The sequence below is a fragment of the Haliaeetus albicilla genome, chromosome 27 (genome assembly GCF_947461875.1).
Source record: "Haliaeetus albicilla chromosome 27, bHalAlb1.1, whole genome shotgun sequence".
NCBI classification, from domain to species: Eukaryota; Metazoa; Chordata; class Aves; order Accipitriformes; family Accipitridae; genus Haliaeetus; species Haliaeetus albicilla.
The window spans coordinates 21,245,787-21,256,656 of NC_091509.1; the positions used below are offsets into that span (position 1 = coordinate 21,245,787).

The 10,870-nt window shown below is 39.9% G+C and overlaps 1 protein-coding gene across 1 annotated transcript in view; it reads right to left on the reverse strand.

Annotated features, from left to right (window-relative positions):
* ZCCHC10 (zinc finger CCHC-type containing 10) overlaps positions 1-10,619 on the reverse strand; it is a 12,668-nt gene extending 2,049 nt beyond the window's left edge. The window contains exons 1-3 of the mRNA XM_069772832.1: positions 10,564-10,619; positions 7,146-7,307; positions 3,388-3,429 (exon numbers count right to left, since the gene is read on the reverse strand). Coding sequence (XP_069628933.1) covers positions 3,388-3,429; positions 7,146-7,307; positions 10,564-10,604 — 245 coding nt within the window. The 5' untranslated portion in view covers positions 10,605-10,619. The remainder of the gene's footprint in view (positions 1-3,387; positions 3,430-7,145; positions 7,308-10,563) is intronic.
* Between the last annotated feature and the right edge of the window lie 251 nt (positions 10,620-10,870).

The following is a 10,870-nucleotide window of genomic DNA, read 5'->3' on the forward strand; positions in this document are numbered from 1 at the left end:
ATGAATGCATTTTGGCCTTTTGAGCAACGGCAGCGTGACACCATGTACATGAAGTAAGCCAAAACAGGACTACAGAAAAAGGTGAAGTTTGAAAGCTGGCAAGCATCTTGTTCATAGTAATGATGAGTGTCTTTACTGACATGGCTAAATAAAAGAACAAGGCTGCAGGAGTATGAATGTCCTGCACTACTAAAGCCTCGGGGAAAAATTAACAAAGGTCAGTTCCCTAGCACACCACTGTAATAAGGAGTGAAATTTTGACAATGTAAAAGTCGGTGGAAGTTTCCTCAGTGATTTCACAAATGTCAGAATAGTACTCAACAGAAACTGTTCTTAGATTACTCCTGGCAAAAGAACCCAAATTACCTGCCACTACAGGATGCTTATATTTTCAGGGTGGAGGGGAAGGGGTGGAAATGGTCCAAGACAAAGACAGAATTACAAACACAGCAAAGTGGATTTCAGAATCCTCTGCAATTCTCCCCCCCCGCCTCCCTTTTTAGCCCTTACTGAGGCTGTCGTTCTCAAGATCAAGGTCTCTGATTAAGGGAATATGAATTCCAAGAAAGCACAATTAAATTCTCCCATAGATCTTTCTCCAAACAAAGTGTAAAGGTATTAATTCACCCTGCTTCTCACCAAGTCAACCAAACAGCATGCAAAAATGCTAGATATAATAATGCAGAATTTTCTTTCCATTAGAAAATTAATGTAGTAGTTTCTATCAGAGGGTTTGGTTAAATACAACTACTCAGGAAATGCTTATGTTAAGGCTGTTAGAGAAAGAATAACGTTTTTTCATCATATCAGCCATGGTCATGTCAGCTGACAAATCTGGATACATGCATTAAGCTATGAACCACTGAATTTTTTACAATACATCTGTAATCTGGTATCTCTCTGCATGCAGACACAATGGCTATTCATTAAAGATAAATCCATAAGGGCTGGTTAAATACAGACTTGCTGTTTATGAAAAACTAGTCTTAAGATGAGACAACCAAAAAAATGGGACTAGTAGTTTCAATTTAAACAGTTTCATTAGATCTGCAGACCCATTCATATGGACAAGAATCAGTCAGAGGATCCCCTGAATGGTACCTTTGAACTTTCTTTTCCTAATCACCTTTCACAGAATCCATAGGAGCAGTCCATGGATCTCCAATATTTAGGTTATAATCTGAAACCCACTCACAGAAACATCAGAATATAACACTTAATACTGCTTCTCCCTAGAGGGAAGCAACAGCTAGATCTATGAGAGAAGAAACAAGCAGATACTTGTTTTCAGGTGATGCAATCTGTGGCCTGTTGGTAGTTACAGAAGGCAGCTGGAGATGGGAGCAAGTAAAATTCACTACTTCACCTTGTCCCAATTAGGTAATGGGACAACCCAGATGCTGTAGATCTAAGATCTTTGGGTCTACTACACCACTGTAAAAGTACAAAATTTCTCCAGGAGACAAGCATTCCTTCTCCTCAAAACAAGTTCACAAATGTTAGTATCTGGTATGATTCCGTGCACCAATCATGGAACAATGCTGCATTTCCTAACACATGCTATCACCCCTCTCTGAGACTTTCTGTCCTTTCTAATTCTATTGCAATCATCTAACCAGCCTAGGTGATTTTAAACTTGCTGCTTAAATCAAATCTACAATTTTGGGCACAATCACAGCTAGGTGCCTGAAGAAACAAGTGAATTAAGACATGATTTTATCCTTCAGACAGGTAGATTTATATGTGATCCAAGCATGAAGCACGCTTTCAGTTAATAACCAAAGTATGCCATATGGGAACATTGAAGGAAACATTCACCCAGAAGACTGCTGTGTGTCACCTGAGGTCACAAGATTGTACAACAGCTGCTTTGCCCATTCCTGTTTTTCTGGTTAAGCCTGTAGCTTACTTATTACTGTTTATATCAAAACAAACATACACTATGTAAAAGGTTAGTGCCCACTACTGCCAGAACCCTAACCTCTGCATTTATTTTTTTTTAAATCTGGAACTTATATATCCAATGGTAACACTTTGCTGAATATTCCACATTTAATTCTTCCTGTATCATAATAAAAATATAAATAGCAAGCGATCTGGAAAGGAATTTATACTGATGGATTTGGTGCTTGCTTAAAAACAGGACAACAATTCAAACTTAGAAGAGTTTTAAAATTTTAAGGAAAAAGTGACCAAACCACCCCCTCTACCATAAATCCTTTTGCTCTTTTCAGTTTTGCATTGATTTAGAGCTCAAATACTGTGAAAATCATTATGCCAAGTAGAAGACTGCCATATATAACAAAACTGAGGCAGAAAGAGGTCTGAACTACATTGTTTAAAAATCAGTTAATTTATGATCTCACTAGTCCTAACTAACTCCCAACAATAAATGGACACTACTGAGAAAGGAGCCTTTGATAAAACATATTCTGATATTAGAACTAAGACACTCACCAAGAAGCATTCCAATAAAGCCACATTCCACATGATAGCCTAAATTAAAGGTGTATTTTAAAAAACTGCTGTGGCTTAATGACTGCTACACAAAGCAAAAGGCCGAGTCTTTAAAAGTTTTCTGAAAACTGTTTTTAGAAGATCAGGTTTAGAGACAGAGAACAGTCAACTAAATGCAAAGAGATAATGAGGCTGTTACTGTACAGATATCCCCCATAAGTAAAACTCACATCATCATTAGCAGGAGCATTACAGCCAGGGTTCTAGCTGTTCCCAAAAGGGTTTTGCCAATAAAGACAGAAGCGAATTCCTAAGCAAACGTTAATGCAAAGTGAAGTAGAAATAATGTCAAAATAGTTCTTGGCTCAAACTAGTACTTGGGGCAGAGAGGAGGTTTATTTCCTGGATTTTGGTTTGTTCTGGGATTGAAGTTTTTTTTGTTTGGTTTTGGGGTTGGGTTTTTGTTTTTTTTTTTTTTTTATATGCTTTATTTCATTCTCTAGACAAAGCTTCAGAGAGAGACAGCTGCTACAAGAAGGAAATGAAAACAACAAAAGGAAGAGCAAGATGGGTAGGTAGAGCAATTACAGACTAGAAAACAGTATGCCATTCTTGCACAGTTGTTTAAAATACACTTGATGAACTTTGAGGCAGAAACCAGAAGATTTTATTATTAAAACAAGATCATGTAGAGATAGAACAATCAGTAGGGAGACAAGCAGAGGACAAAGAATTTAAGAGTTTTTGGACAGGGAGGAGTAGAAATTCTCCAAATGTCTGTCATGCAAATGCCTGTAACAGGCTAAAAGCAGTAAAATCAAAACTGTATTGTTGACCCCCCCCCCGCCCCCCGCAGCCTTCCAAATTGAATACCCAGTGCAAGATCACACACTGAAACAGCTGCACAATTTGTCATCATTCCCCACGTACCTTTTTTTCTTGGTCTTCCTTTCCGCAGTGCTTTCTCCAGCGCTAATTAAGGTGGGGGGAAAAACAATGGCTTTGATTAATGCAGTAGGAAAATTAAATAAATAGCAGCACAGTGGAGCTGAGTTTAATGTTAGAAAACTGATATCCCACTGGCAGAGCCACACTGCCCAAAGTTCATTTGGCATCTTTTCAGTCACTATTCAAAGCAGAAAAACAATATCTACATATCAGGAAAGAAAAAAAAAAGTGGCAATTCACCTGTAAGTGTCTGTGTTAAGTATGCTTTACTCTTCTTTACTCTTCATATTATACAGACAACAATATTTTGGGATGGGAAAGTCATAGTAGAAAAGGATACAAAAAAGTTCTGTATAACCATATTTAGCAATAACTGAATTGATTGAAACAAAGGGTAAAATACTGAACTGTCTGTAGCTTTCACCATGCATCTCCTTCAAGTACAAAAAGACACAGAACAATCTACTTATATTGATGCCTTCCAGCTATCTGTCTTTCAGATTCCCATGTGTTCATATATCACAGAAAGTTTTAGTGGTAAGTGACACAGAAGGAAGTTTCTTTTAACAAAACTGAGGGATTTATTTTTCTTTTTTAAACCAGTCTTCACTTCTGGATTTTTTATTTTTTTTAAAGAAAATAAAATAAAAATCTTTCAGTCAAATGTACCAGTCACAAGCTCTTCTCAATCCACTGCAAATATATAGCACATAATTCAGCCTGGAATGTACATGTGCAATTAAAGTAGTCCCTCATCATATACTTACAACATACTTAATGTGCCACTGATACATGAGGAAGTTGTACATTCTTTCATGAACCAGGATACTTTTTCCTCAACTGAAACCTGTTATTAAAAGCCATCTTAAATACACAAAAATAAAAGTAAAAACTGCAAATATACTTCACTTAGAAATTAGACAGCAGTATGTCTTGATAAAGACTCCAGAAAAGGGTAGAAAGAGAAAATGAAAGAAAATGTTAAGTGTAAATGATACTGTATTTCAATAAAAGTACTCAATGCCATTTGTATGCCAGAAAAATGAGATTTTTTTCAATTTATTTTCACACGTATGATACAAAAATATTATAATTACATAGAAGAGTTTTCCACACTCCCCAGTTTCCTGTGGGCAAGGGGAAGATTGACTGATCTTCAAATTTCACACCAAATTATAATCCCTCCTGTATTGCTGAACTTTGTTAATATTTATATTATTATTAAGGCCTTATACCCTTACCATAGGTAACCAGGTGTTTCACAGGTAAGAGAAGTCACTGGCAGTAAACAGAATTAGATCTCAAAGCACCTTTTAGAAGACGGGACCTAATTCAGCATCTGAGTAACCCAGGCTGCCGTGGCAGAGGTCTATGCCTCCCTCTAGCGTTTACCATATGGATAAGTATAGGAGTTCACAACTCCATGGAACTACACAACTTACAGGGGTCAGTCCCCTGCAGATCAATCTGCTTCATGACACTTGGTCGTTGTCCCTGTGGCACCACACTGTCTTCAGAACCATAAATAAGACTCGGGCATCCTGGTTTTTGTTTAATACAGAAACATCACTAAGCAATAAGCATTTTCTCACCCTTCTTCCCCTCCCAACTCCTACTCTAGGATGGGCAAGCAGTGGGCTTTACTGGCACTAGTAAGCAAAACCTCCATAACGTCCATCTGAACTGTAGGGTCAACACTGGGCAAATAGAAGGATGCTGGAATAACTGCTGAAATGAGTTAATGCTGAAAAATCTTGTATGTGGTTGTCAAAAAGTAAATATCAACCTTATTAGACTATGTTTGCTTTCTGGTTAATGATTCAGTATTAGGTCTTTAAAGATGATGATACAAATACTCTGAAGCAGACCTGTAGGAGACCCAACTTTTCTGCAAACAAGAAATAACCTTCCAAAGCAAGCTATACAAAAAGCAAAAGCGTGACCTAGGAAGTTGTTCCTTCCATGAAGAACAAGCTTCATCCATGAAAGCGTAACATTGGCATCTAAGGGACTGGATACCTCATGGCACAGTTAAGGAGCTTCAGAGAGCTTATGATTATGTAACCACTATGAATCCAGCCCAATTTAACCAGGATTAAAAACTGTTCCCATCTAAGGATTACTTAGTCCTCCTTTTATGAGATGACTTTTCACACCACATACCCCTTGCACTGTTAGACTTACAACTCAAAAAACTCCGTTCATGACAGACACTGGACAGTCCTGCAATTCCCATATAAAATTATCCCATACACAGACTCAAGCACAATGGCCAGGCAACAAGCAATTTCACCCTCAATGCACTATCCTCCAATGTTAACCTGCAGAATTCAACAGAAATAGGGCAGGAAAGGAACAAGGAAATAATCCAAGTCTTAAACTCAATCTTTGTCTTAGAAGTCTTCAGTCTCTGAAGAACTCTTCTAAACTGTCTCCAAAGGGAGCAAGTTTTAGAGCCTAAGCACTCCTGATTTCTTATCTACAATACTAGGGGATTACAATCGCTTCAGAATTACTCATTGGATCAAAATTAATTTCAAAATCAAACACTTTGTGTCACTCTTAACAGAAGCTAATGGGCTCCCACTTAAGTCAGTATTTCAGCACTGATTCATACTGTTGCCTCACCTGAAACAGCTGACAAAGTCAAATCAGACCTCTCTGCCAGAGGTTACCACCCATTTTCTTTTCCCATTGAGATAACAGAGCAAAAGGTGTGAACACTCTTCCATAACTCACATCCTGGCAGCAGTAATGACCTACAGCCAACATACTGAGCTGCAAGTGGCAGCGACAGAGGGTATGTTTCCAAACCCTCAACAGTTTTAGCTGCAATGGCTGTAAACGATACTGTCCCTCAGTGGGGCCGAGGCAACAACTCTCCAGTTACCGTATCTAAATTTGAGTTGCAATAGCAGCATAGAGACCCTCATACATAGGAATTTCATGCAAAACTAATGTGCTACATTATTCTTCTCTGTCATCTGGAGTTGCTTGTTAAAACAATTATTAAACTTGAGGGAATCATTAAAATCTACTCACAGAGCAAAGTGGAAAGGAAATCACATTACACATGCAGAGTTTTGTTTAGATTTTTCTGTTTAGCTGCAGGTATCTTTCACTTTCTTAGATGTCAAAGAGGGAAATAGTTATGCAATTCAGTGAGATGTTTTTACTTTGAGAGTTAAAAACACCTGATAATGAAACTCTCATTCACCTGTTTAACCATTACAGCTCATAATGAGCAATATACAGGAGCTGTGCTGGCACAGATGCACTGTCAGGTCATATCCAGAAGACCAGGTTTTAACTGCACAGTCTAACAGTAAACCTAATTGCTTCTTTGTTATAAATACATTTACAGTCTTCACACCAACCTGCTTGTGCTAGCACATAAACACATGAAATCAAGTAACCAAGGAATTCAGGAAACAGAATTCCATTACAAAAAAGGCTCCAACTATTTTAATTTTGGCTTAGTGCACTTTTTTGTTTCAGACAGGCCAAAAAAGTTTTAAGTGTATTTCAGGCAAGCAGGTGTTAATGAACAACATTTTAATTTTGTGGGACCTGAGTGTACATATTCCACCTAACATACAAAACAGCTCTAATATTAAGCAAGCATTACACAGTTTGGAAGAAAAGATGACAGAAAGTGGTCTAGGGCACAATCTTTCCCACCCACATACAAAATTACCTTTTCATTAATAAACTAGACATTCTCATTCTGCCAGTCTTACCTTTGTTGCAGTAATAGTTGCTTTTCTTTTTCTTTAAGAATTTTCGCTAATTGAGCTGTCCTCGAAGGTCTGTGCAGGTATTTTCTCTTCCCTGTACATTCATATGTCCAATGTCCAAACTCTAAACATTTTTGACATCTTACATGCTGCTTGTTTGCCTCCCTACAAAAATGCAGAATTGCTTAAGTGACTGATTCCAAGTCTGTTCTACCTATTGAAAATGTATTTTTTTTTATCATACAGATTCTTAACAGCATATGTAGTTATGATTAAACCAGACACTCATGGCTGCTTTAGTTATTACACATCTTAAATCAGGACAAGAACAGTAACAGAATTTAGGCAAACACATTTCCATTTATTAAAACATTCTCATATCAACTATTTATGAAAGAGAACAAAGAGACACTTGTCCTCTGTTTCAGAGCTTCAGTTTAAGTCTTATTCTGCTAAAGTAGCAAATGCTGAATTACCAACATCAACTGCCAACACACTCATCAACTGCACCTGAATTTCACTTTTAGTTTTACACTAGCTGCTGGTTAGCCTTCTCTCATTCTTAAGATTCCATGGTTTTCCAGTCCCTTCAGATATTGTAAACAACTTAATCATTTTGAAAAATGCCACTAGGACCGTTCTCTGCCAGTGAACAAAGACTAATCCTATCACCAAAATGACATTTTGATCAACCTAACTGGCACAGCTTTTAGCATTATAGGATACAATTGTGCAACAGTTAGTGGGAATTATTACACTGCATACAACTTGTTACTCTCCAAAAACCGCACATGGTTCTAGCTTGCTTCAGATAAATAATTGAAATTACGTTTTAGAACACTGTTAGCAAAAAGCAGGTTTCATTTCTAAATCCTAGAATTTAACACTCAAGTACCAAACTGGCAAATTCTCACAAAGAGCCTAGGACTCTCAGAGAGGGATGCTCCTAGCTGTAGCTTATTTGGATTTACTAAGATTCGTTATAGCCTGGCAGAAGGTTTATTGTAAGGACAATCAGATTCCTCCTTACTTTGTGCAATGTAAATCAAGCAAGACTTCACTTACTACTCTGTAGCATCTAAACACCTGAAGTATTTAGTGAGCATTTTACATCCATATTTCAGTTCTCACACTGTGGTAAAATCCCTTGATCATTTTTAGAAGCCAGTTAAGGGAAAAAATTCATGTTTTCATATTCTAGCTCTTACACCACTATTCCAAAGCTTCGCAAAAGCTGTTTTGCTATCTTCTCACAGACACCCTCCTCCTCTACAAATAAGGAAACTCATACAGTGGTCAAGTGACTCACTCAAGGTCAGAATCACAAATTAGTTTTAGAGCCAGGACTGAAATCAGGACTTTGTAGCTCCCATACAGTTCACTGCAACTGCTGTAACTTATTTCCACCTTCTATCATTTTTTTCCAAACACCAAAATACTAATTTTTCAAGGCCAGCCCTTCTAAACTATCTGAAGGTAACAGCCCTGGCTTAACTAGGAGGAGGCTCCTAGACTGTTGATTTAGTACTCAGAAAGCATAAAGTGACAGACCAGTAGTGAACATTTTGCTCTCAAAAGGAGTGTAGCTTTACAAGGCAAAGTGCGAATTGCTTCTCCTTCAACTCTAGCCATCATCTTTTGTGACAATTCTACTTTATCTTGAAGGGAATCTTGTTTTGAGCATCCATCACTTTCTCAATGCAAAGGGTATTTTTTGGCTTCATAGTCTAGCCTTAGAAATACTAATCTAAGTCAGCACTAGAAAACTAATTAAACTTGCAACCTACGCTGCACAATTAACTCAGACTTGAACAGGAAGCAGTACATCTAGTAATGAACAAAACCCCCCAACATCTTTGAATGACTTGCTTTACCTTGCCTTGGACTTCTGGCTCTGCCACAAGAGTTACATATAAGCAGAATGAGGATACTCCCTCCTCTTCATCAACATACAAAACCAAAAAAGTGAATGTTTTTCTATCCCAAACTAGCCCAGACCTGTCTCCACGGGAACAGAATGGAAGTTTAACACAACAACAATATAAGTCAGTATTTCCAGGGCTTTGGTACTACTCACATGACCAGGGCAGACAATTCTATGCAAACTAAAAAGATAAGGACTACGCCCTAAAAGCAATACAAGTAATTACCAGAAAAAAGATCAGAATAGCTCAACAACTACAGATGTATAAATACCACATCAGCACTAACAAGTTTTAACACTAATGAAAAGCACGAGACTGAAGTAAACTTTTAACAGAGATCAATGACCACAACCTAGAAGCAAAGGCTGGCAGGTACACAATTTAGCATATACCCATGAAGCACACAGCGACATAACAAGAAACATAAAAATCATTCCTTGACTCATATAAAAGAGCAACTTAAAAGAACAAGTATTCCATGAGTGCTTTGAAATTGCACATTACTTCCTGCTAGAAAATAGGAAAGAGTTTACACTAAACAATGAAAAAGGCAAGAGAATGCATAAGCCATCCATACTCTATCCAACTCTTATCATCAGGCAAAAACCCCACACTCACTCCAAAAATTGAAACACAAGAAATATATGCTTCTAAGGAAGGGAAAAAACCCCAACCAAACAACAAAACCCAAACCAACAAACAAACAAAAAAAGCCAACACAAGTAATACATGAGAGTGGAACACAGGCATTTGCTGTACTTAACATAAACAAACAAAAATGTTGGCTTTTCTGCATTTCAGTGTTTTGCAATCAGATCCCTTTGGTATTGACAGAATTACTTGAATGCAATATCCAGATCTGAGCAAAGATCGCTTTCTTTTTTCCTTGCCTCTCTTTTACAAGTCTGTAAACGTATCGTAACACGAAGCTAGAACTTATTTTTTTCTTAATCTGACTGTTGAAAGCCTGCAATGAAGATCGGTAAACACCTGCATCGCAAGATCTTACACGCTCCACTGAAAACTACGGCACGCCACCACCTGTAAGGTAGCCTTTCCCCAAAACGCTGCTAACTACTGTTAACGCCAAAAGCCGAAGTTTGAAGACTCCCTCTCCTCTACCACAATCCTGCTTTCATTCTGGTCATTTCACTGCAACGACGTCACTAACCGCGTCACCCCAGCCGTATTTCCGAGCGGTTTCCTGACAGACAAGCAGCACCCTGCCTCGGATGCCGAGCACCTGCGAGGAGAGGGGGGGCCCCTGTGCCCTCAGAAAGCCCTCGGACCCACAACCCCCGCTCGCAGGGGACGCCCCCGGCCCCGCTCCTCCGGGGCCCGCAGCCGCCCCTCCGCAGCCCCCTCCCCGCCAGCGGCTGCCTCAGGGCGCAGCCCGGCGGGCCTCTCCCTCGCTCCAGCTCGCCTGTGGGAAACCCCCCAACCCACCCCCGGCTCCGCCGCGCTGCCTCTCCAGCCCGCGCGCCCGCCGCACTCACGCCTGTCTCCGAGCGATGAGGCGGTGCATGGGAGTCGCCATCTTAGCGGCCGGGCCGGGAAGTGAGGCGCGGGCCGCGCTGCATGCCGGGCCATGCCGTCCGCCGCCTCCTCCCATTGGGGGAAGCAGCGGCCGCCACAGAGAGTAAATCCTCCCGCGGCCAGAGAGGACGCGTCAGGGAGGACCGCGCTTTCCGCCTCGCCTCGCCTCGCCTCCTCCCGCGTTGCCATGGCAGCGGTGGGGCCGCGCTGCGGGGTCTGTCATGGCCCCGGCCTGGCTGCCCAGGCCGTCCCGCCGTCCCCGTCCCC